The 25,921-nt window shown below is 38.4% G+C and overlaps 1 protein-coding gene across 1 annotated transcript in view; it reads left to right on the top strand.

Moving 5' to 3' along the window:
- Nucleotides 1-2,647: 2,647 nt before the first annotated feature.
- Nucleotides 2,648-25,921, top strand: part of Pth2r (parathyroid hormone 2 receptor) — a 68,641-nt gene continuing 45,367 nt past the window's right edge. The window contains exons 1-5 of the mRNA XM_048344181.1: nucleotides 2,648-2,722; nucleotides 13,685-13,787; nucleotides 20,667-20,777; nucleotides 20,964-21,079; nucleotides 23,675-23,772. Of these exons, the coding sequence (XP_048200138.1) occupies nucleotides 2,648-2,722; nucleotides 13,685-13,787; nucleotides 20,667-20,777; nucleotides 20,964-21,079; nucleotides 23,675-23,772 (503 nt within the window). The remainder of the gene's footprint in view (nucleotides 2,723-13,684; nucleotides 13,788-20,666; nucleotides 20,778-20,963; nucleotides 21,080-23,674; nucleotides 23,773-25,921) is intronic.

Genomic DNA, 25,921 nt, shown 5'->3' with positions numbered 1-25,921 from the left:
TATCTTACATGTCTCTAGATGACATATTCAAGATACTCAAAGGCATATTGTCAATTATTTGATAGTTGTCTTTAACATCTGGGTTTTGGTGAATGGAATTCCAGCCATGGTAAAAAGGGAAGAGGCTCTGAACACGTGACTACAAACCCTGCCTTAACTACTAAACCACTCCTAGCAGAGCAGCCTTATAGGAACTGAAATTGTGCTTTTTTTTTTTTTGCCATTCCTGGGGCTTGGACTCAGGGCCTGAGCACTGTCCCTGGCTTCTTTTTGTTCAAGGCTCACTCTGCCACTTGAGCCACAGTGCCACTTCAGGCCATTTTCTATATATGTGGTGCTGGGGAATTGAACCCAGGGCTTCATGTATACAAGGCGAGCCATATTCCCAGCCCTGAAGTTGTGCTTTTTTGGGGGGGGGGGGGCGGTTAGCACACCTTTATTCTCTACTTCCTTTCAAAATACTTCCTCCACTAAAAAGCTATAAGTTCTTTAGTAAAGAATGCTGTGTTAACAGGGGTGAGCTGACACTCCCCAAAGAGACCATTCTTGTTTTTTAAAAGCTTCCAGACTGCTTCAATTCCACTGTGTAGAGCACTGTGACCTTGCTGTAGACCAAGAAGTACAAATAGTAGTTATTGGCCTCTGAATCTGACCTAACTTTTTTTTTGTTGTTATTTTTTAAGTGACTCCTGGGTAAAATATGTGTGCTAATCTTGACAGACTCCAGGCCTTATCAACCTTAAAAATAGGGATGAGATGGTACCTGATCTGGTACTTGATTTCTACAGGAATTTTCCCTACTTTATTGAAGCTGATATCTGAATCTTGCAGAAGATTTTCCAGCCTCGTTAGTCATGTACTTGATGACCCCACCTGGTTTCTTTGGGGATTTTCAAAGTTTATATAATCTCTTCATGGAAGACCAGTTCTTGACATTGGGCTCCCTAGAACAGTGAGGAATATTTCTTGTGGTTGTTTATATAGGTCACCTACCCTATAGCATTTGGGTATCACATCTGGAGCTAAGATTGTGTACCTTTTTTTTTCCATTTACAATTACATTACAATTACATTAGATGAAAAAAAGGTCATCCTGTAATTTGCTCAGGAAGTAATGGTACCAGAACATCAAGCCCAGGTTATCCAGCTTCAGAGTGTCTACAACTTCATGTGCCCCTCTGTCCCTAGACAAGAATATAAGATTTAAGGGAGTCATACAACCATTGTATAAATGTATAGTCAATCTCACTAATTTAAGACAATGAGGGGTCACTTTTTTTTTCTGGAAAAGAAGGCAAGAGTGTAGTCACCAAGACTATACTGGTTTAAATTCCCCCCCCCCCCCCCACTTTGGCTGGTCCTGGGGCTTGAACTCAGGGCCTGGGTGCAGTACCTGAGCTTTTTTTTGCTCAAGACTAGTGCTCTACCACTTTAACCGTAGCTCCACTTTTGGATTTTTTTTTTTTTTTTTGGTGGTTCATTGGAGATAAGAGTCTCACAGACTTTTCCGTCTTGGCTGGCTTCCAACCATGATCTTCAGATCTCAGTCCCTTGAGTGGCTAGGGTTACAGGCATGAGCCACCTGCACCTGTGTTGGGTTCAACTTTTAAATGGTCACAACAAGCTTTCTATTTAAACCTACTTTCCAAAACCCTTCCAATTTCTATTTCAACAAATTTTCAAAGGCGATATCCAGTGTTTCCTGTAAAACGACAGGTTCACGGGGGAGCATCACAGTGATTCCGAGGGAACAGGAACACTCTCTCTCTCTCTCACACTGACACGCCCGCAAGTTCTGGAACTGGTGGGCTGGGAATGGGACACAGCAGACAGTAATAGCAAAACCCAGAACTTTGCCAGAAACAACTGGACAATTTCTTTGGGACTGTGACAGCCCTCTCCCCGCCACCCCCCCCCCCCCCCAACCCTCCGCCCAGGATTGAGTCTCTTTCTCATGAGTGAAGTTTTTCATACACACACACACACACACACACACACACACACACACACACACACACACACACACACGAGCTGATAGGAGAAAAGGACAGAACGCGAGGTGTTTATAGAAACCCATAGACTCGGGGGCCTTCTGGCCCACACTGTTCAGTCTCCCTGGGCCAGTGGGTCTGGGTGCATCTAGGCAGCAGGAAACTTTGGGCCCACTTTAGGGGGTGCGCCCTAGAGACCACATGGGGACTCAGGACCCAGTGCGGGGAAACAGAGCCCCGGGTAGCATTGCCTCATCCGTTGCCCGGGGTTCCGGGGGGCGGCGGCTGCAATCAGAGTGACTCCAGGAGCAGAGCGCGCCTCTGCATCGGCGGGGCGCGCAGGGGCCGCCCCCTTCCTACCTTCCATCTCCCGCTGCTGCAGCGCAGAGCTGTAGTCCAGACCAGGACGCGAGCCATTCTCCCTGCAAGCCCGGACAGGGAGCCGCAGCCCGGCAGGACCTTCTGGTGGAGGCGCGGGGCTGAGCGGGCCACACCCCGGGCAATCTTCTATCTTCTCCCGGGCGCTGCGCTCCTGCCGCCTCGGCTGTGTCTCGCTCTCTGCTACAAGTTTGTCCGGAGCCAGCCAAGTTGGCGAGCGTGGGAGCTTCGCCTGAGCTCCAGGAAGACCAGCCCTGCTGTCCGCCGACACCTGCTGCATGGCCTGGCCGGAGGCGTCCCCCTATATCTGGGGGTGGCTCATTCTCCGCAGCTGTGTCCTGGCTGGAGCCCAGGTAAGAGCTTGTCCTGTCACACCTGCTTCCCCATCCTCTTAGCATGGCCCAGAAGAAGGCATGCGGACACACACACACACACACACACACACACACACACACACACACACGGCCTGGAAGGCAGGCAGTGGTCCTCTAAAGGTATGCATTAGACAGGTGATGACCTAGGACCCCTAAGAGGTAAGATTGGAATAACTGAGTCCAGAATACGCAGCTGCATGGCGAAGGAACTTTTCTGTGGTACTTGTTTGAAATGATTCCCAAGTGACTTTTTTGTTTGTTTGTTTTTGTTTTTGTCGGCTGGCAATTTATCATTTGCCTCTTGAGTATTTAAACCTGTAGCATTGAAGTATCATGCTTAGACAGAATAACTGGCTCTCTCTGATTGAGAATCCCCTATCACAAGAGCAAAGGAAATAGAATTGAAACATCATGATAATATTAAAAAATGAATGATGATTGTCATTTTCCTACTAATAATACTATTTAAGGATTTTTCTAAGGGGATTTTTCCCCCAAAGAGAGCAAAGAACAATTTATTCGAACCTTTTGGAAAGAACTAAAATGTAAGGTTTTATAGTTAGCTTTGTGGAGGATCTAGAAAGAGAAGCATTTAGTAGGGAGTGTTCTGTCCTTTAAGAGCCAAGTGAATTAAAGCAGACTAAAGGTTATTTCTCTTAGCTTCAGTAGAGGGCGCACATTGATCGTCAAATGAACACTTAAAACTAGGCTTGGGTTGACACTGTCATATCTAAACGATGTTCTTGAATGATCAGTTTAAATTTTTATTATTCTAAAAGCCCAGTTTAAAAACCTACTTGTCATAGTCATGAGCACCTAAGTCAAGCACTTAGAAAGGATTTTTAGGAAACAGGTGTCCTGGGTAATGCTGAACTTTAATATCACCAAAATTTCTCATGCAGACTTGTGTTACTCTAGACAAAATCTATAGTCTAAAGCAATTTACATATCTACACATTCTTTTAGCTTCAGTTTTCTCATCTTCAATAGAGTCATGTTAGAATACAATTCTTTCAATTCTGCAATCCTTGGCTTATTACTTTAGGCTATGGATATGATTTACTTTGAACTTTCATGACTAACTTGAGAGGATGATGGATACTATATATTTTGGGCATTATTTATTCCAAGTATTAGCCATTTATTTTGCTATCTCAATTCTAAGATGAGATATATATGAAAAATAATCTGTCTCAATTTACTTTTGAGTATTTAATGAATGAAGAACATCTTCTTAGCTATATGTGTGTATTTACAAAATGTCATATATTGGTAGACCACCAAAGGAAACCAATTCAAGCATAATAAGCTTGCATAGAATGAATGATTCATAGTCAGCAAACATTGGATTGTATCATGAGATAGATGATGGGTCAATGCTCATCAGTTACTTTGAAGATCTCTAGTTTTTGGCAAAAATGCACAGTTGGTGTTTGAATGCCTCAAACCATGCATTCATACACTGGGTGTTATTAGAGCTCAGATTATCACCTGTCTAGGAGGACTCTGTAAGCATTTAGCATCTGCTTTACTTGCCAGTGAATCCTCCTGGTCACAGACTTTGTGATGGAGATAGGTGTGCAAAGCATCTCCTGGGAGAGAGGGAAGAATAATGCCTATGAGAGATACAATAATGAGGACCTGGAATTGCTCACAGAGAGCCTCAGACCAGCAAGCAAACTGAACAAAGGGAGTTTTGACCAAATGAATCGAGAGGATGGGGACAAAATTTACCTAGCAGAGAAGCTCCAAGCCATGTTAAAAAAAAAAGTCAAGTTCTGATCCCTGTGCTCAGACACTTGAAGTGTCTGCAGCTGGGAGCTAGGAGCTAACTGCGATTTTGACCAATGTGCAGCCAGTTCCTGTGTGGAGCACTATTCCTTGTAGGTTGCCTGCATCACAGGGTTATCAAGAAACAACATCTGTTTTGTTGCATTTGAGAGTAGGATGGCCTTTCCATCATTCAGTTACCTTCTGCTGCACTGACTATAGAGTATGGCACTCTGTGTATGTGCTGGGAAATGAATGTAAATGATCACCATAACCGAAAGGACTCCCAGAAGCTCATGATACTAAGTGGAAGTATGTCAATTCTGGATAGTGCCAGGTGAGCAGATACCAATTGGAAGATTTTTGCCTGAGTGGAATCTTGACACTGCTCCCGGTGTTTGAATGCAGGGGAGGGAGATTTGGCCTGGAATCCTAAAGTTCTACACCTCCTAAGACACAAACATGGTTCTCTCTACTTTTATCATCCTCTTCTGTGGGGAGGATTAACTGTACTAGCTTTCTAGTATGAAAACTAACAATCTACTATAAAATCAAACATTTCTCACTGGATGGACCAATTACCAAGTGTCAAATAATGTGCAAAACACTTGAATATTATTCTGTTATTTAACTTTCGATCGTCATAGTAATTTTATGAGAGATGTACTACTTTCTAACATATTTTCTAATTTCGAATGAGAAAGTTGGACTAAGGGAAGTTAGGTAATATATTCAGTTCACATGCCTAACAGTAGAATGCCCATGATTTACACTCTGAGTTCTCCCTAGCCTACCCCTCCTAATGGCGCCCTCATTGTGGAGCTCAGGTGGGCACTGCTCAGCTGAATTGTGTATTTATGTACATCTGCCACTGTACCGCTCACCTATGGGACTCTCTTCCACAGAAATTCTCTACAGGTCTGTAATGATCTTTCCAGCAATTCTGTCATGGTAGAAAATTAGGCACGATCACAGAGTGCTTATGATGGGCTATTGTTTATTAATAAAAAGCAATGAACATGCATATACAAACCGTCATGATGAAATGGTAAAAACAGGATGAATGATGACTGAGAAATGAGGAGACACATACATTACATACTTTACTTACATACATTAAAACACACACATTACTTATATTCATTACATACTTACCATTTACATACATTAAAACAATGCACATAATCACATTCAGATAAAACATAAACACATTTACCTGTCAATGTTGTACATGGGAGACAGAGCAGTAGGAGCAGAGGATAAGAATAGAAAAATGGGATAATACATCAAATCAATTGAGTCTTCCCACACTCTGTCCTCCCAATCTCTGTGTTAGTTGGAAATGGTGTTAATAGATTGTACTACCAACAGGTAGTAGATGTAAATGCATGGATAGTTGTAGCATGCTGTGGTTTCTCCATAGTCAGGTAAGCCAGGAGACAACCCTTAGCAAAATCCAACTGAGACCCAACTGAAACCCAACTGTTGATTAGCTGTCTATTGTATTTATCATCATGAGCACTGTTATAGCTAAAGTTCATATCGTTGGTTTTTTTTCTTTCTTTCCTGTTGACAGCTAGGACTGCTTCCATTTATCTTCCAATTATAAGGATGCCTCTTGTTCCAGAGGAGGCGGGCTTCTCCTTGGCTACACTAATTGTAGTCAGCCCCCACGGCCCAGAGGCAGTGGGATGGAAGGAAATCAGACTTGGCTTTTTCTTGGCAGTCTACACAGAATAGGTTTCTTTCATCCAGAGCTTCTTGAATTGTTTGTGAACACAAATAGGAACACTTCTAACCAACACCTATTCATTGTCATGTGTTAGAATACATACACTGTCTTCTGTGTCTCCTGAGCATTTTTTTTTTTTTTGCTAGACACCTGGGGCTTGAACTCAGGGCCTAAACACTGTCCCTGGCTTCTTTTTGCTCAAGGATAGCACTCTACTACTTGAGCCACAGAGCTACTTCTGTCTTTCTTTCTTTTTTTTTTTTTTCTGTTTGTGTGGTGCTGAGAAATTGAACCCAGGGGTTCGTGAGTGCTAGGCAAGCACTCTACTGCTAAACCACATTCCCAGTCCCTCCTCTGCTTTCTTTTTGCCTTATTTCTTGGTTATGTACATTTTTCCAGTGGCTGTGTGATTTTAGGTAGCTTGCTTCATCTTTTCTATAGTCTCCTCTGTATAATGGAAGCAGTAATAGCAGTTACCCATACAATGCAAGAAATTAAAATAAAAATGGTATCAAAATAGAAAAGCAAAAGACAAGGCTTTCAGCAATAAAATTTCAGCACTTTCCTCATTTTCTTCTAGTATATGAGTCAAATTCTTTTTTTGTTTTTTGTTTTTTTGTTGGTCATGGGGCTTGAACTCAGGGCCTGGGCACTGCCCCTGAGATGTTATGCTCAAGGCTAGGGCTCCACTGTTTTGAGCCACAGCCTCACTTCCATTTTCACCCCCGGAGTGGTTAATTGGAGATAAGACTTTCAGAGGGACTTTTCTTCCCAGGCTGGCTTTGAATCTCGATCCTCAGATCTCAGCCTCCTCAGTAGCTAAGATTACAGGTGTGAGCCACCAGTGCCAGTGCCTGGCTTAGTCAAATCCTCTTAAATAAAATGAGTATTGAAGCTGGGATAGGTGAGTCATACCTATAATCCTAGTTATATGGGAGGCTGAAATTGTGAGGATCTTAGTTTGAAGTCAGTCTGGGCAGAAGCAGTGAGACTCCATCTCAGTAGAAGGCAGGCATGAGCCTGTCCTTCAGCTACAAGAAACATAAAACAGGTGGATTGAGCCAGGGCGATAGTGGCTCACTCTTGTAATCTCAGCTACCCTGGAGGCTGAGATCTGAGGATCGTGGTTCAAAGCTAGCCTGGGCAGGAATGTTGGCGAGACTCTTATCTCCAATTAACCACCAGAAAACCAGAAGTAGAACTGTGGTTTAAAATGGTTGAGGAGTAGCCTTGAGCAAAAAGCTCAGGGACAGCATCCAGGCTCTGAGTTCAAGTCCGATGCCACCCCCCCCCCCAAAAAAAAAAGGGTGAATTGAAGTCCAGGCATGCATGCAGGTCCAGGCGAAGAAGTGAGATCTTGTCTCAAACAGCAAGCCACCAAAAGAGCTGGAGCATGGCTCATCAGTAGAGAGCCTGTCAAGCCAGTGTGTACCTTTTCTTTCAGAACTTATTTTCTGATAGCAATTGAGCATTTTATTCATGGCTTTGATAACTGCTATAATATGCTATAATATATGTGTTGATATGAATACTTCACTAACATCCACCTCCTTTTTCATTCTGAAGATGAAGCAATGGAGTCAGCGATAGTGGCAGCAGCAGTTGTTGTGTTTTTAATCATCACTGGAGTGTCCTTATAGAATGGAGATGGAAAGAACCTGAGAGATACAAGAGATTTTTTAGAAGGCTCATTTAACAGAAAAAAGGAGGGTTTATGGAGGGCTTGGTGAGTTATATTTTTAGATAACAGCATGAGATATTTAGTAGATTAGCTGCATATTTGGTTATGCAGCTTAAAATGTCTGAAGGAAAGGCTTTCAGCAGCATTACTGTACAGAGAATCCTGTAGTCCACATATATAAATGATATTCTCAACAAGAATAGAATGAAAAGGAAAGGGCTGGACAAATAGTTTAAAAGGGGCATGCAGAATTTTAAAAATAGGATTCTAATAAACTATACGAAGTTCTCTGTGATAATTAGCATAATGCCTTTGAGGAGTAGGTTCTCCATAAATATTTGAATAAGCTAAACAATATTTATTTCATGACAAGAAAATTCATCTTCTTTAACCCCATGGTGAACTCAAGTCTTTAATCAGTTACCTCAAGTTATTGGAGTTAAAATTTTTTATTTATGTTTTTATCTACAAATGGTGATACAAGGGAATTATCATATACCATGACCATTTATATATCCAGTTCATCTTGATCAGAACCACCCCTTCCATTAGTCTCCTTCTCCCTCCCTGCTACCTCTTTCCCTACCAGTCATATAATGTTTTCCACTTCCTTTATTATATATGTACATGGAGTAATATGACTGTAACGGTTCCTTTTTCATTTATCCACTTCCCTTTTACATTAGACTCTCTCCCATTCAGAACATATTTCAGCTTTCTGACTATCATTTTTGTTAAACTGTCTGTTAATTGTTCAAAGGGTTTTCACCACAGAATTTCACTCCTGCTTATACTGTACTTTAGTCATGTTGGTTTTTGCATATGTGTATGCCCCTGCGTTTGTTTACATGGGAAGTTATATTTGGTGTTTATGATTCATATATGAGCAAAAATGCACCCTTTGTCTTTCTGGGTCTGACTTTTTTCACTTAGTATTACTCTTTTCCAGTTCTGTCCCTTTCCCTGTAAGTGACATAATTTCATTCCTTGTATTGATTTCTGGGATTTACTTGTCCTTCCTTTTCTATGACTCAGAGGTACATCATTATTTTATGGATTTAATATTCTATTCTTAAACTATCTTTACTATATCCCCTATGTTCTTGTAAGTTGTAGTTTCAGCTTCATCCAAGGAATTTTTAATCTCTGATTTTTTTTCAATGACCCACTATTACTTCAAATGTGCATGTTGTGCTGGGTGTTGGCAGCTCATGCTTGTAAACCCTAGCTATTCAGGAGGCAGACATCTGGGAATTGTAGTTCAAAGGCAGTCAGGGCAAGAAAGTCCATGAGACTCGCAGCACCAATAAAATTACACAAGGTCAGAAGTGGAGACGTGTACGTTGTATAATTTTGTATGTATTTTTCTGTAGTTTCTCTTGCTTTTGATTTCTAGTTTGATTCCACTGCAATCTGATAAGCTAGAAGAATTTCATTTTTTTTTAGTTGAGATTTGTTTTATAGAAGAAGATCTGATATTTACTTTAAGAGTCTGTTGTTTTGTAATAATGGCATCGTCATAAGCAGAAAGAATTCACGCAGATTCAAATTTAAGTAGCAGGAAATAATATCAAAACATGTATCACTGGCCCTCAATATGAAACTCCTAGCACACCTAGGTCCCTCCTTATCTCATCCATATACAACCACTTTTATCGGGCTGGGGATATGGCCTAGTGGCAAGAGTGCTTGCCTCGTATACATGAGGCCCTGGGTTCAATTCCCCAGCACCACATATACAGAAAATGGCCAGAAGTGGTGCTGTGGCTCAAGTGGCAGAGTGCTAGCCTTGAGCAAAAAGAAGCTAGGGACAGTGCTCAGGCCCCGAGTCCAAGCCCCAGGACTGGCCAAAAAAAAAAAAAAAAAAAAAGGTACAACCACTTTTATCATTCCCTAGTGTCTGCTGCTTCCTGAATATCCCATCAATGTCATGTAGCTCTCCATAAAGCTGGCTGCGCAGATTTGAACAGCTGACTGCGCAGATTTGAACAGCTGACTGAGCCAAGGGGATGAGAAATACACCAATAACCTCAATGCATGCCCACTTTTATTTCACACTATGAACTTCTGCAGGGAGCTGGTCCTTCAACAGTAGAGATAAATAAGCTTTTCAGAAGAGAAATTGTTACAAAAGAGAGGGAAGAAAGCAATTCTGATTACTCCAATAAGCTCAACTTTTTAAAGCTCACAGATTGAGTGTATAGATGGGGGGGCGGGGTTGGGCTGGGAGGAGAGCTCTGGCTGGGTAAGCAGCCTCCACATAAGCCTGGAGGATGTATGTGTATGTATGTGCTCAGATGTCTGTCTGCCCACAGAAAAAACTTGCACAATGGTGTGCTCCGGATAAAATAATTTCTGGTAAGGACAAGGAATTTCTGAAGGGAATACTTTTTCTCCTCCTTTTTCTTTTGTTTAGGTTCATGTGCTGGGACTTCAACAGAGGGCCTGGGAGCTGTCCCTTAGCATTCTGCTCAAGGTTGTTTTGGAGCCCTAGCTCCACTGCTGATGTTTTTCTTTTTTGTTTGTTTTTTGCTGGTTTACTGGAGATAAAAGTCTCACAGCCTTTTCTGCCTAGGATAGCTTTGGACCAGGATTCTCAGATCTCAGCCTCCTGAGTAGCTAGAATTTCAGATGGGAGCTACTGGTACCCTACATGAAGGACATGAGGAAAGTGAATGAGAGCTGTTGTCCAAGAGTGAATATGGGGGCGGGGGGGGGGGGGAGGAAAGGAGGGAGGTTAGCAAGGGAGGAAGGAAGTCTCTTAAGTGGTGCTTTGGAAGTTTCTATAGGGAGAGTGAAGAGGAAGCTCAGATGACTGGGAGACAGATTTTATTGCTGCCTGCATCATGCAGTAGCTTCTCCCACTGGGAGTTTTCCCCTGCTTTGGGGTTTTCAGGTTTGGACTGTGAGCTGGTCTGAGTCTCACAGACTTTTCTGCTTAAGCTAGCCTTGAACCCTCAGGTCTCAGCTTCCTAAGTAGCTGGGATTACAAGTGTGAGTCACTGGTGCCTAGCCAGAATGCTTTTCTTAAATCTATGTGATTTATGTTTTCCTGAAAAAAGATGGAATATATAAATATATACACACATATATGTATATGTATGAATAATAACACTATGAGTATTTATTTTTTCTTATATTAACAATTGATCTCTATTATTAAGACAAGGGATTTTCAATAAAATGCACATTACCAAATTAGTGCTTTCTCTTATACACATTGGAATTCAACATTTTACTTCAATTCATAAATGATCAGTTACCCAGGACAAATCACTAACATCTGTTTTTCTAAACATAACATTTTACTTTGGATACAATTATTGCTTTTTGGGTAAGGGACAGTGAATAGGAAAATGGCTTTTCTGTTTTAACTACACCAACATTTTTTTTTTTTTTTTACTTTTTTCTTTATTGAAAAGGTGATGAGCAGGGCTTTACAGTTACATAAGTAAGGTAATGAGTACATTTCTTTTTAAACAGTTACCCCATACCCCATTTTCTCCTGCTTACCTCTCCCTACTGCTTCCCCCAAGTTGTAAAGTTCATTTCCAACATAGTGTCAAGTGAGTATCAATTTTACATTAGTTCATCCTTTTGTCCTGCAGTTTCTGTGATTCCCTTTCCCATCCACAGGTTGAATAAACTTATATACAAGACACAAGGTACAGAAAACTAAGGGAAAAAAATAAATAACTACATTCGGGACATTGAGAACCTCTTGTTTCCAATTCTTGGAGGTCATGTTGATACACTCCATTATATATTATGCACTTAGCAATTGGGTTATTGAGGTCCTCTGTTAAGAATATCATTGACATATTCTAGTTCTTACAAATAAGGGAAACCATGCAACTTACTTTTTTTGTGTGTGTGTGGGGGTCTGGCTTACTTCACTTAATAGAATTTTCCCCAGGTCTTTCCATTTTCTTAAGAATGGGGCAATGTTATTCTTTCTGATGGAAGCATAGAATTCCATTGTATATATATATATATATATATATATATATATATATATATATATATATATATATATATATATATATATATATATACCACAATTTCTTGTTCCATTCATCTACAGAGGGGCATCTGGTTTGGTTCCATATTTTAGCTATGGTAAATAATGCTGCTATGAACATGGTTGTGCTGCTACCGTTATATCGCCTTGCTTGTAGTCATTTGGGTAAATGTCTAGGAGTGAGATTGCTGGGTCAAAGGAGAGCTCCATGTTTAGTCTTTTGAGGAATCTCAATACTGCTTTACAGAGTGGATGAACAAGTTTGCACTCCCACCGACAGATACATTGTCATTTTAATGTCACTTTGTGGTAAGGAACACATCTCCATAAAAAAGGAAGCCACAAAGGCAACATAAAGACCTTGTGTATATGCATGCTTTCATTGGAAAGCACAAATTTCCACATTCTAGTCAAACTTCAACTCCTAGTTGAACTGGTCACACTTTTTAGAACAAAATATTCTTAGAAACTGTTATTTATAAGATAAGAATGTTTTCTGAAATATATACCACAGTTAAAAGGTATGTCTGTGGAATAAGGTTCAAGCAAAAATGATGTTGAGGTCAGATTTCAAATGTTCGCATTTGACCACTGAAGTCAAATTTCTTGGAGTCAGATTTACAGTGCTGAATCTTGGTTAGAGCTTACCCTGTATTTCCGAGGATTAAAGTAACTATTAACTGGAAAACCCAGGGCGAAAGAGAACTTGAATAGTACCTGACTGTTCCTCAAGAATGAAGGGGACAGAAGAACTTTTCCTGTTGTTCCCACTCAGGTGATCCTTTGTTTTATTTGACTTGTGGGAATCTGGGGCTCCCTTAAGTGCAGTTACTTAGACCTGATGGGGGTCACTATGAAATATAAGAATTACTAGTCTATTCTTGTTTTCTGCGTCTGTTGTGGCTAACACATCTATTTCCAGAGATATCAGATTCGTGAGGCCAAGCACCATGCTTTGAACAAACAATTGAATATAAATGTGCTTTATTGAAATAAAACTTGCCAAGAATAGAATTTCCTTTCCCATGATTGGTAATATCAAAGCCAAATTTAGGTAATTTTATCCAACAAGCACTGACCATTCACTTGTTATATGTTAGACATGTGCTCCAGGCTGTGAACGGGTGTCAAGATAGGAAGTGAAAGATATCCAGGAAAAGAAGCATATGGGATGGATCTCATTAAATGCCTCTGTAACTTTGGTATTCTTGCTAATAGTGTTTGTTTGTTTGTTCTGACAATGCTTTGAGTAGTTGGTTTAGTTATGAAGGAATGTTCAAATTACAGAGACCATATGATTCTGCAAGTCTCCCATGAGAGTTCTGAATAAAGTATGTATATACATCTATATCAGTATTAAAAGAAAAAAGATAACAGTGTAAATTATTTATTTCATAGATAGGCAAATCAAAGCCCAGAGCTGTTAAATATTTTGTTCAGATTGTATTGGTAATTGCTTTTTGGTAGAGCTACATATTGTGAGACAGTAGTTAGCTCTAATATAATTAGTCAAATTTGTTAAAAACTCTCTACATTCTCATGTTTTATATTTTTTCTTAAGGCTTGTCATGTAAATGTAAATTATCTTACAGTACTGAATTTTGACTCTGAGAAGACCATCCCAAATAGCTTGATATCAAAACTCACTTTTAGGCCTATTAGAAAACAAAGTAATAAAAGTGTGTGGTGGCTTAAGAAAAGATGATGGCAATGTTTGTGTTTTATGCATTCCTACAGCTGGACTCGGATGGCACCATCACTATAGAGGAGCAGATTATTCTGGTGATGAAAGCGAAGGTGCAGTGTGAGCTCAACATCACAGCTCAGAACCAGGAGGGAGGTAAAGACACTCAGAAAACTGTGCTCCTAACTGGAGTCCTCACAAAGATATAAGCTTCTCTCCCTACAGAGTGCCTGGGAGATCATTCCTCATCCCTGTTTTAATGAAATATGTAAGCACAGGAATGCTTTTCCCATCTCTTTGTCTCTTTCTCTTTCTTTGTGGCTTTAATATTTTACTTAGATATAGTGTATATCCAGGGGTGGAATTGCTAGACCACATGGTAAGTCTGGTTAACATTTTGTGTCACTATCAGATTTCCCAAGGCAACAACCATTTTTACATTCCCATTTTACATCTCATCATAAGGGTTCTGATTTCTCTTTATCTTTGCTAACATTTATTATTCATCTTTTTTGCTATAGTAATTTTAGTGGATATAAAATGGTACCTCAATGTGACTTTAAATTTCATTCCTATATGACTAATAGGAAACATATTTCCATGAACTTATTGGTCATCATATGTCCTCTTTGGAGAAACATTCATATTCTTTGCCTATCTTTAAATTGTATTGTTTGTGTTTTTATTATTGATTTGCAAGGGGTTCTTTTAAAAAGGTAATCTAGAGAAAAATCCCATGATTAGTTACATGAACTGCACTATTTTCTGTCATGCTGTCAATTTCATGTTCTTTCTTTCTGCTCCATTTCTGTGTATGGAAGAAATGACTTTGGAGTCAGTGGTTTAGAATCACTAAGTTGCACATTAGGTCTCTTGGGAATCTATCTGCCTCTAGGGAGTATGCGTGGTAGCTTGACCATATAATGAACGTGGAAGAGTAGGTTCTGTCCTTGTGGAGATTGCTTACAAGTTTAGGTAGGCAATTGCTCATTTTAGAGCAGCGTATATGGAAATTCATTTATATACACATAAGCCATATGAAAACGTAAAATGACAAGCTTATTTCCTTCCATTTATCACACTCTTTATCCAGTCTCTCATTATTTCTAAATTCAGGTTAGAAGTAGAGTGTAATTTACTGAGCTTAAATTCCCAACAATTGAATGTAGTGGACAACGTCCTTAAAGTAATGTGCTTATAATAAAGTATGCAGCATGCTATCTGATGATATTGACCTTTAATTTTTTAATTTTTTTGCCATGGGGCTTAGAATTCAAGGCGTGGGCACTGTTCCTGAGTTTTATTTTCCTTAAGGCTAGCACTCTATCACTTTGAGCTACAATTCCATTCCCAGTTTCTGGCTGGTTAATTAGAGCTAAGATTCTCGTCTCACTGAATTTCCTGTCTGGGTTGCCTTCCAACCATGACTCTCATATTGCAGCCTCCTGATTAAGTAGTATTACAGGAGTGAGCCACCAGTGCCTGGATGGTCTTCAACATTTTTAAAAATTGTGATTTACTTCTGTGATTGGTCAAGACCAGAAATGTCATTTTCTTGACTGGGGTGTGTGTGTGTGTGTGTGTGCGCACGCGTGCCATATGTGGGGCTCGAACTCTGGGCCTGGATACTATCCCTACTTTTACTTTTCCCCCTCAAGTCTAGTGTTCTACTACTTAAACCACAGCCACACTTCCAATTTTTTTTTTTTTTTTGGTGGTTAATTGGAGATGAGAGTCTTAAGGACCTTTCTGCCCAAGCTGGCTTTGACAGTTTTTTGAGTTTTTAGGCTTATCGGCATGAACCACTGGTGCCTGGCATGACTGTTTTTTTTTTTCCCCCCCCCAAAAATGTATTGTGGCTTTATGGTTTATATTCTAGTCAATTTTGATGAATATTCCATGAGGTCTTCAATGGAATGTGTAATCTCCAGTTTACGAGGACATTCTACAGTGTCTAATAGGTCAAGCTTCTTAGTTACATTAGTTACATCATATATTCTGTACTCGTGATCTTTAATATACTTGATCTATTCTTTCTTGTGGCAAATACCTGAAGATATAATTCAATGATGAACCTTTCATTGAAAAACTAGACTTTTAAAATTTCCCTTTTTTTTTTTTTTGCCTTGGACTCAGGGTCTGAGCACTGTCCCTGGCTTCTTTTTGCCTCAAGGCTAGCACTCTGCCACTTGAGTCGCAGTGCCACTTCTGGCCATTTTCTGTATATGTGGTGCTGAGGAATCGAACCCAGGGCTTCATGTATATGAGACAAGCGCTCTTGCCACTAGGCCATATCCCCAGCCCCAAATTTCCCATTTTTTGAAAATATATTATTCCTCTGATTAAGCACTTTTCTTTATTTCTAGGATAAAGCATGTTTGATGTTTAAAGCACTTGCTTTAACATTAAAATTTGTAGTCATTAAAATTATTATATGACAAATGGTAATATTTAACAACCCTCATTTTGATTTTTGTTTTGCTTTTGGTAGTATTTGCCAGGCATAACTTTTCTAATCCCTCAAAATATTTTAATTGTGACATATGGCATATATAAACTTATCATCTTGACCATTTTAAGAGTACTGTTACATAGTGTTAAGTATCTTTACTTTTTTTTTTGTCAGTTGTGGGGCTTGAACTCAGGGCCTGGGTGCTGTTCCTGAGCTCTTCAGCTCAAGGCTAGTGTTCCACCACTTGAGCCACAGCACCACTTCTGGTTTTCTGTTGGTTAGTTGGAGAGAAGAGTCTCATGGACTTTCTTGCCCAGGTTGGCCTTGAATCACAATCCACAGATTCAGCCTCCTGAGTAGCTAGTATTGCAGGTGTGAAACACCGGCACCCAGCTACATATCTTTACTTTTATGCAACCTTTCTCCAGAAAAATTTCAACTTAAAAAATGGACAATCTGTATCTATAAAAATTGCCCATGTATTTTTCTGTTTTTTTTTTTAATTCAATTTTCCATGTCCATTTGCACTTTTCTATAAATAAGGCACATGTAGAGTTTTTCTTACCATCTATTTTGAGAACTCTCATATATTTAATAAGTAGTATAGTCCAATTCAAATACTAATTCCTCAGCTTTAGTAGTTCCAGGGCTTATTTTTTGTTACATGAACACATCAGAACCCAATCATTAAGTGAAGAGGCTCCTAAGGTAAGTCTCTGTGGAAAAACATCAAGGTTCATGTTTATTCCTTTACTCAGCAGCCAGCTGAACTCTGTTTAAGAGAAAGTTTTTATACCAATCCCAGCCTTTGTACATATCTTATACTGGGTAGAGGGACGGATGGTTTCTGAATGGCCAGTTTAATAGTATCTAAAAAGGGAAATGTTTGTTTTAAACACTGACCCTAGTTGTAGCTATGAAATCTAACAAGGGGCAATTTCACTGTGAAGGAAATCGGAACGTTTATTATCTATGAGGCCTGAATGAACTATTTTCTGTGAATCTTGTGAAATGGTGAGCTTGAAAATATCTCAGAGAGTACCTCGTTCATCATTAATTTTAGTGGATCACAGGTCATAACAAATATTATGGGCCTACAATGTGTTGTTTCTGTGACAAACCTGAAAACAGATTGATGGCCTCCTTGGATGGTAAACCTCTTTTTGGGTGTTGTATAATTTTTTTTTTTTTTTTTTTTGCCAGTCCTGGGCCTTGGACTCAGGGCCTGAGCACTGTCCCTGGCTTCTTCCCGCTCAAGGCTAGCACTCTGCCACTTGAGCCACAGCGCCACTTCTGGCCGTTTTCTGTATATGTGGTGCTGGGGAATCGAACCTAGGGCCTCGTGTATCTGAGGCAGGCACTCTTGCCGCTAGGCTATATCCCCAGCCCTCTTTTTGGGTGTTGTATAATTTTGACAACAAAGACATTCACAACTCTAATTACATATAGCCACTGAAAAAGCATCTTGAGTGGGGAGTGTTAAGGGGAGTTAGTGGGGAGTGTTAAAGTTTCAGGATTAGGAATTTGATGTACAAGGCAGGAAATACGAAGACACTACAGGGAGAGAGGGCGTGGTAGGATGGCAAAGGTTAACAAGTGCAAATCAGTCCCATACTTTTCTGATTCCAGAAGGGAAGGGGAAGCACAGAACTGGTGGGACAAAGGGTGAACCAATTCAGCAGTGAAACTCACTAAACACTATGTTGGAAATGAACCATACAACTTGAGGGAGGGGGAGGGAAATCAGGAAGGGAAACAACTGGGTGAGAATGAGGGAGAGGGTAACGCTATTCTAAAGGAAATATACTCATTGCCTGACTCATGTAAAGGTAAACCCTCTACATTGTCTTTATAATAAAATTTTTTGAATCTAAAAAAACAAAACGTGAAAGAAAAAAATAGCTGGATGTTTAAATTTATATAACATCTAGAGTTTGTGATATATGAATCCAGTGCAACAGTTTTGGGTGATGAATGAACAGTAAAAGGAAACCACTTTCTTTGAAATATTTTTCCATAAAATATGATAGAATTAAACATTATCAAATTTTGACCCATCTTTCAATGAAAGTGTTTAATATATGTAAATTGTCCAAGTTTTTCCACAAATTGTAAAAACTAGGATAACATTGAATTTACTGGCTAATTAAAAAATCATTTTTAAATGCTCTTAAAATTGAGGGAGGATGTATTTAGGAGTGAACTGTTACATTTATTGTCTGTTTTTTATTTCAAAATAAAATTAATAACTACTTTAAAATATTTAAAATACCAATGTCAATTTTGAGTATGAACTATGCTGTTTTATTTCTGAAAAAATTAAAAAATATTTTATTATGTTTAAGTAGCTACACAAAGGAGTCACTATACAACGAAGCAGCTTATGAATGCAATGCATCTTGATCAATGTCACTCCTTTCAACATTCTCCCTCATTGCTTACAACCTACCCCTTCCCTCACTTTTCTTAATTTTGTGGTTATATATTGAATTTTTTGCCATTTAATAAAGCAGTTTATGTATACAATGCATGTCATTCTGTGTCACTTCCTTCAACATTTTCACCCTCTTTGACCCACCTCTTCCCTTGTTTCTTAATTTTTTTGGTATATACAATGAATTCTTGACTGCATTCTCCCCTTTACCCCTTCATTCATTTCCCACCTTCCCACCTTCACTCTTTCAAGTACTCATTTCCTAGTTCTTAATTAGTTGAGCTTTGATTTATTCTTTCTAAAGAATTATGCTGTTTGAGCTCTAAGAACATAAAAAATTCCTAATGTTTACAAAACAAACGGAAATGTAAATGCGAGTACTTAATTTATAAAAATATCCAAGTATTTAAAAACAAAAACTAAAATTTTATTTATCCTGGTTCTAGTTCTAGGTATGCTTGTATCATATTATGAATAACTGAATAGCTAAAAGGAGAAAAAGCCAGATTCTTGAATTTTTAGATTGTTCTGTGTAAATATCATGGTTGAACAAGTTTTAGTAATAATTAATGTTCTTGGCACATACAATGGATTGCAGAATTATAATTAATGGTGTTAATTTATAAAAGGAGAGTGATGAATCATTATGCAATTAATTAGTTTCTTGCCAAATAAGGAAAGTATTTACTCACAGATAATCAAGGCAACTATGCTAATTAAAATTTCTGTATTTTCTGTCTGAGGTCACAGCTCTACAATCTTTCCTACCCTCTGTGAATATTTATCACTCTCGTTGTCAAAGAGCCACCAGAGAAAGGAACACGGCATACAAAAATTCCATCTGAGGATTCATTTTCTGAACTTTGAGGGATATATTTGTTCATGTATGCATGGGGGGGGGTGATATCGTGTAGATAAATGCCCTTTTTGGAGCATGAGAAAAAGTAATTTTTATAGCAGTTTCAAAACTAATTATAGAACTAACTGGCCTGGAGATTTTACAGTGTTAGGGAGACCTTATTCCATTATGTGACTACTCTTGCCCCCAGCAGGACATACATTGTAGAGGGACAACTAGACAGGAGAACAAAGACGTGTTTGCAAGTCCAGTTCACATGGAGGGTGGCCTACAATGTCCTGCCAACTGGTGTCCCAGCTTAAAGAAAGCTGCTGGGCATCTCCATTGCTCACACCCCACTAAAGCCCTGCCCCTTCGTACTCCCTCAACTCGCCCTCTCACCCCCCACCCCCAGGTTCTATAGCCCAGATCACACAGGTTGTATTGCAAGACACCCTGTGTCTGGGAGGGAATGGAATAGAGTTTGTTCTGTTCTAGCCAGTTTCCTTCCTTAGCTCAAAATGTTACATTCCCTATACATTTTCTAGCAAATCTTGACAAGTACCCAGCCAAAAGGGTGGGAAGAACTGGGCGGTTCTGGGGAGAAGTCCTGCAGGGGAATAGCAAGAGGGCTCTAAGTTCACAGGAGCACCAGGATGCGGACAATAATTGGAATACGAGGGACCCACGGAGGCCGTCAGAGAGATGAGGGTCTCCATTCTTCTTGAAAGGGGTTCATCGGAGCTTTGTTTGAGAGGAATGTTAGAATCTCCAAATTTATTGACATTATTGGCCAAGAGATAAATCTGAATTTGGAACCTGTTTTTTGTGCCACGTTCTTTGACAGCAATTCTTATAGTTGTTATTTCCTAGTCCAGCTACTGCTGTGAAGGTTGGGAGAGCTGTGTGCTGTAAATAACTGCTATCACTAGCGTATTGGAATAATTGGGGTATTTTTAACTTTTAAAAATTTGTTTCCTTTTGGTGGTACCAGAGTTTGAGTGCCAGTGCTTTGTGCTTGCTAGGCTGGCCCCCTATCATTGGCTTGTAGCCAATGAGTTGGATATTTTAACTTTGTAAGGCAAAGGCTCTTTCTCAATGGGTCTCTGAAGAAATCAGGCTGATGAATTTTGGAATACTTTTCTCCACTCCATACCATTGTAGCTTCAGAGAGTTATCAATTTGTTGTACTTTTTTTTTTTTTTTTTTGGCCAGTGATCTGAAATGTATTTTGAATACATTTGTTCTCTAGTTTCCTCTATTTTTATTCTCATTGGTCTTACTTGCTTTTTAATTTTTTTTTCTCATCAGAAGGTAATTGCTTCCCAGAATGGGATGGACTTATATGTTGGCCCCGAGGAACAGTGGGGAAAATATCAGCTGTGCCGTGTCCTCCTTACGTTTATGACTTCAATCATAAAGGTACTGGATTTTTCTGAAATGATTAAATTGAACAGTTTGAGGTATTGCCCCCTCCCCCCATTTTTTCCTTTTTATTTTATATTACTCTTTTCTTTACTGACAAAGTGAAGTTCAGAGGGGTTCCAGTATCATATGTAAGGCAGCGAGGGGAGCGGAGCCACCTCAGTATCTTTTTATGTCTTACAGGAGTTGCTTTACGACATTGTACTCCCAACGGAACATGGGATTCTATTCACAGCTCAAACAAAACATGGGCTAATTATTCAGACTGCTTTCTGCAGCCAGATATCAGCATAGGCAAGGTAATGACATTATTTTTATGTTTATAAATCCCTAAGGGAAAGAAGGATGATGATTTTATGCAGCTTTGATTGCTAACCATTATTATATGAAAGTGCCTTTTCTCTATGATGCAAATATCACAATAGATAAAGCAATGATAGAATCTTTCAGATGTGTGTGAAATACTGGTGACATTTCCCTTAGTTGAGAGTTATCTGGCTAGGAGACCTACATAGATGCTTATAAAACGTATCATTTTGTATTTATTTCAAGTGTATAATATTACATTTATATTATATTATTCATAAACCCAAATAGTCATCAGTATGATTAATGGTACATTTTTAGTGACCTGCAACTAACTGTCATCTATATCTATATTCCTGCATGATCTTATCATGTAGAAGAAGTCTAGTCACTTCCTAAGATTTACCAGTAGATGATTTCATTAGTATATGACAGATTAGATATAGAATTAAAGAAGAGCAAGGAGCACCATGTGAGTTTTCTAGCACAGTATCTTCATTTCACAGAAGTGAACAGACTGAGAACCAGAGGTTGTTGGGTCCACGTGACATTGCTTGCTCAATGCATAGTCTCGAGCAGAGCTTCTGATGCCCTCACTGCACAGAAGTAGTGTTTGTAATATAGCAATCATATTTATGCTCCAAAAGCTTCTAGACAGTTACTGTTAAGTTCTGTTAGGTAGTTGAAAAGTTCTGTTGAAATTTGTATCACATGGACCTGGTGAGCAAAAGTGTGTAGTGATATGTATGCATAATAATGCTGGAGTGAAAATGGTAATTTGATAAATACGTAATTTATACAAAGACCCTGTAGACATCATCACACAGGAACTTGCCCCAAATTAGAAATTTTTCTCCCTAAACCTACTGATGTTTGGAGAAAGTAGGAAAGAGAACACAAGAAATAGAAGTGTTTAATTTTGTATAAATAGAACTTCAAAACTGTGAGGAAGTACTACCTACTTGAATGAGCTCTATCGTAATTTGTTGAAAGAACTTCAGTTTTGTACTTCAAGGCTGTAATTTTTTAGATAAAAGTTGTCAATAGGAAGAGATGGTTATATATATATCCATATATATGATACAACTAAAATATATATGTATATGTATATATATGATATAACTGATGCCAACATTGAGTTAATAGAAAAATCCTCCACAGTGGTTTTAGTCTCCTTGACAGTAAGAAATACTCATGTCATGGAATTTATTTTTAATCTAAAACCTACAAAATGACTTGAGTTACTCTGAAAACAGAGGAACAAACATTCATTGTTATTTATTTAATTCTGTAGTAATCTTTATTTGTGCATTACATGACACATGCCTTTCACAGCCTTTGAAAGAGCCATTATATTAAATCATGTGTACAGAACATAAACATAAGCATTCTCAGTAATTACCATGCATTCTAAGAGTTAAAAACAATTAACAGTGGTTGATTAACCTAAGCCATATAGTATTTTATGTCAAGATGATTCAAACTGTGAAGAATCTTGTTAGCATAAATTAATTTAGCTCCATAAAAAATACAGAGTATTTTCTTTTGCTTGTAACCCTTAAGAAGTAATTTGAGAAGACTTGGGGAAAGTAAATATCTTCTAATAAGAGAACTAGATGTTCCTGGAAGTTTTGATACACTTTAGGATAAAATATTGCTTATTTATACAAGGCAAGCTCTCTCGCCACTAGGCCATATCCCCAGCCCCAATATTGCTTATTTATGAGACATAAATTTATTAATGGTTGACATGAATTGTTTATAAGGAAGCAAAAGATAAGAAGCTAAAAATCATGTATTGGGGATAATGCCCTAATATGTATACATATATATGTATATATATATACAAAATAAATACTACATCTTTATTAAGGAAATAAGGTGAAGTTTCTCTAAATAATTTCTGTATCATTGGCTTGGCAAAATGAGGTAATTATTTTTGATAAGAAGAAAGGAAGGAGCTGTAATGATAGGCCACATGTTTATTAAATTCTTTAGAATATAGTATATGAAATTAAATAAAATAAGAATAAATTATTCCAGGAAATGAAAAAGTTGTACACTGAAAACAAAACGCTGATAAAAGAATGAGAAGTCCTAAGTGAGAAGAGATAAAAACGGATTGAAACAATATTGTTAAAATGTCCATGTTACCCAAAGTGACTTACAGATTCAAAATAGTCTGTATACAAATGCAAGTGATTGCGATAGAAGAAATAGTTCTACTATTTACATGAAAACCCAAGAAGTCCTGAATTCTAAGATGTCCCTGAATGTTCTAGAAGAATATGAGGTATGTGAACAGCAAAAGCAGATTGGTGGCAACAGAAATGGGAGTGGTGGATATGTAGAGGTGAATGGTAGGTGGCTTTTTGACTAGAAAGGACATACATGAACTTGGTTTGTCAAAACTGTCAAACTGCTCATATCAGATCTGTACATTTCATTACATGTAAATTGCAGCTCAAAAAAGCTGAAGAGAAGGAGAAATACTATGCCCCAAGGTGACATTTTCTTTCTTCCTGTTTTTAACTGATGCCCTGGCAAAAACATTCCTGTGATATATGTGACTGCCTCTTTCACTGCAGCAAGAATTCTTTGAGAGCCTCTACATCTTGTACACCATCGGTTACTCCATCTCCTTTGGCTCCCTGGCTGTGGCTATTCTCACCATTGGTTATTTCAGGTGAGTGACTCCCACACACCTCCTCAAGGAAGGAGCATGCCCTGATTCCTATGCTTGGAAGATATAGAGGTTGCATGATCAAAGCCCCTGGTGATTTTCCCCAGCACAGGATTTTGATCAAAAGTTACTGTTATTATTTAATTTAAAATGTATTTTTCAGTGACAAATTCAGTTTTTTTTTGTGTGACTGATTTCCTTTGAGAACATTAAGGAAAGATGAAGTCAATACATCTGTATTTCAATATATTTATTTGCTAAGTGATGAAACATAAAGATAAAAAAATCACTTTCATTCATGATATAATGACTTGTTTTACTTTTTCTTTTGGTGCAGATCATGGGGCTTGAACTCAGGGCCTGAGTGCTGCGTCTCTATTTAGTCAAGGCTAGTGTTCTATCACTTGGGCCACAGGTTCACTTCCTGCTTTTCTGGTGGTTAATTGGAGATAAGGGTTTCACAGACTTTACTGCCAAGTCTGGCTTCCAACCATGATCCTCAGAGTGGCTAGGATTATGGGTGTGTGCCACTGGCATCTGGCTTGCTTCACTTTGACAAATGGTTTTGATGCCACTGGAAAAATCCATTCCAAATGATTTGATCTCAACACATAAAACACAGCATTGACTGACTTTGGCATGTGTGTTTGCCTAGTACAAACCTATTTCTCATTCAATTCAGAATTTGAGCTTCTATCTAGAGATCTATCAGAGTACCTCTTGACGTTGTATTATATACTCATAATGCTTGCAGTTGGTTTGTGATTCCAATGGTTTATAAAATAAATAATGCACCATGTGAGAAATGCTTTGAATATGCATAGTGATTTGGGAGGGTAGAAGAAGAAAATGAGAAGGGACTTCTAGACAAAGAAAAGAAATATAAAGTGACACCTCAATATAAAAAGGATGTGATTGCAAAAAGGATTAAGGAAAGTCATGGAATATTTGAAGATTCAGATTGATGACAGCCACTTTTGAGCAAGCAAAGTCAAAAGAAATGATGAAATATTCAAGAAGATTCAAACTCTAAAGTTTTAAATTGCTGCACACACGGTACCCAGCTCTGTTGCTGCCTAGAAATGGCCACTCCTCTGTGGTTGTGTTTAAGTCATTGTGTAAGCTGCTGAGTTTTTCCTAGTCCTGATTTTGTGTACATATGGCTCCACAAAAGGTAAAGTGAATGTACTTTTAAGTGATAAAGTGAAAGTTGTAGATTTGTTAAAAGGTAGAAGTATTTAGTGGAGGTGAAGTCTTGGTAGAGAAAAAATGAATCAAGGATCTTTCTTTGAAAGCAAGAAATTTCCCAGAACCCACTCCATCATACCAGGCATAGCTCTGATTGTTTAGGATAACAGACAAATCTGCCAGAAAAAAGGTAACTAAAAATTCAAGAGGATACAATTGTCTCAGTAATAATTCTTCCTCTTAACAATAAGTTACTGTTCCATTTAACTATGGATTCTTTACTATAGCTATGAAATTACTTTCTGTACAGTTGATAAAATCCACAACTAAAGGATATATAAAAATTTCAGGTCTTTTGCTATACAAAACAAAACACTTTTATTAGGATAATTGTATTGAGTGTCTTGAAATAAAAACTTATTGGTATTCTTTAATAGCAATGCATACAGTAGATAATGTCCATGTAGATAACTTGATCTAGCTCTATATTGTTTTCTTATGGAGCTATTACCAATGAAGAATCAACAAATGAGGAGGACCATCTGGGCACAGTGGGCATAATTAATTATGTTTCATAACAAATTAATCATGTAATCATTTCTAAAATGTCTCAATTTAGCCCATTCTCATTTGAACTCCCTCCCACCATACAATATACAAGCATTGGGGAATTAATCTTCAGAATTATCTTTGGTGAGCTAGTTATTTGAAGAGGACATGAGAGGGCATTTTGATATCTGGAAAATGTTCTGTCCTTAGTGCTGTGATTATGTAAATATGTTCACCTGGCAAAATTCATGTATGATTTTGCCCGTTTTTCTTCTGTGTCTGTTACACATTATAAAAGTATACACTATCCGTCAAAACACACACCTAGTCTAGTATCACTTGAATAATATTGATCTCTAAAGAAGAGTATACAAACTATAAAATCATAGAAAATAAATATATATAAAATTTATCA

This window comes from Perognathus longimembris, chromosome 4 (assembly GCF_023159225.1).
Source record: "Perognathus longimembris pacificus isolate PPM17 chromosome 4, ASM2315922v1, whole genome shotgun sequence".
Lineage (NCBI taxonomy): Eukaryota > Metazoa > Chordata > Mammalia > Rodentia > Heteromyidae > Perognathus > Perognathus longimembris.
The sequence above is the reverse complement of the archived record's forward strand: the minus strand, read 5'-3'. Positions and strand labels throughout refer to the sequence as shown.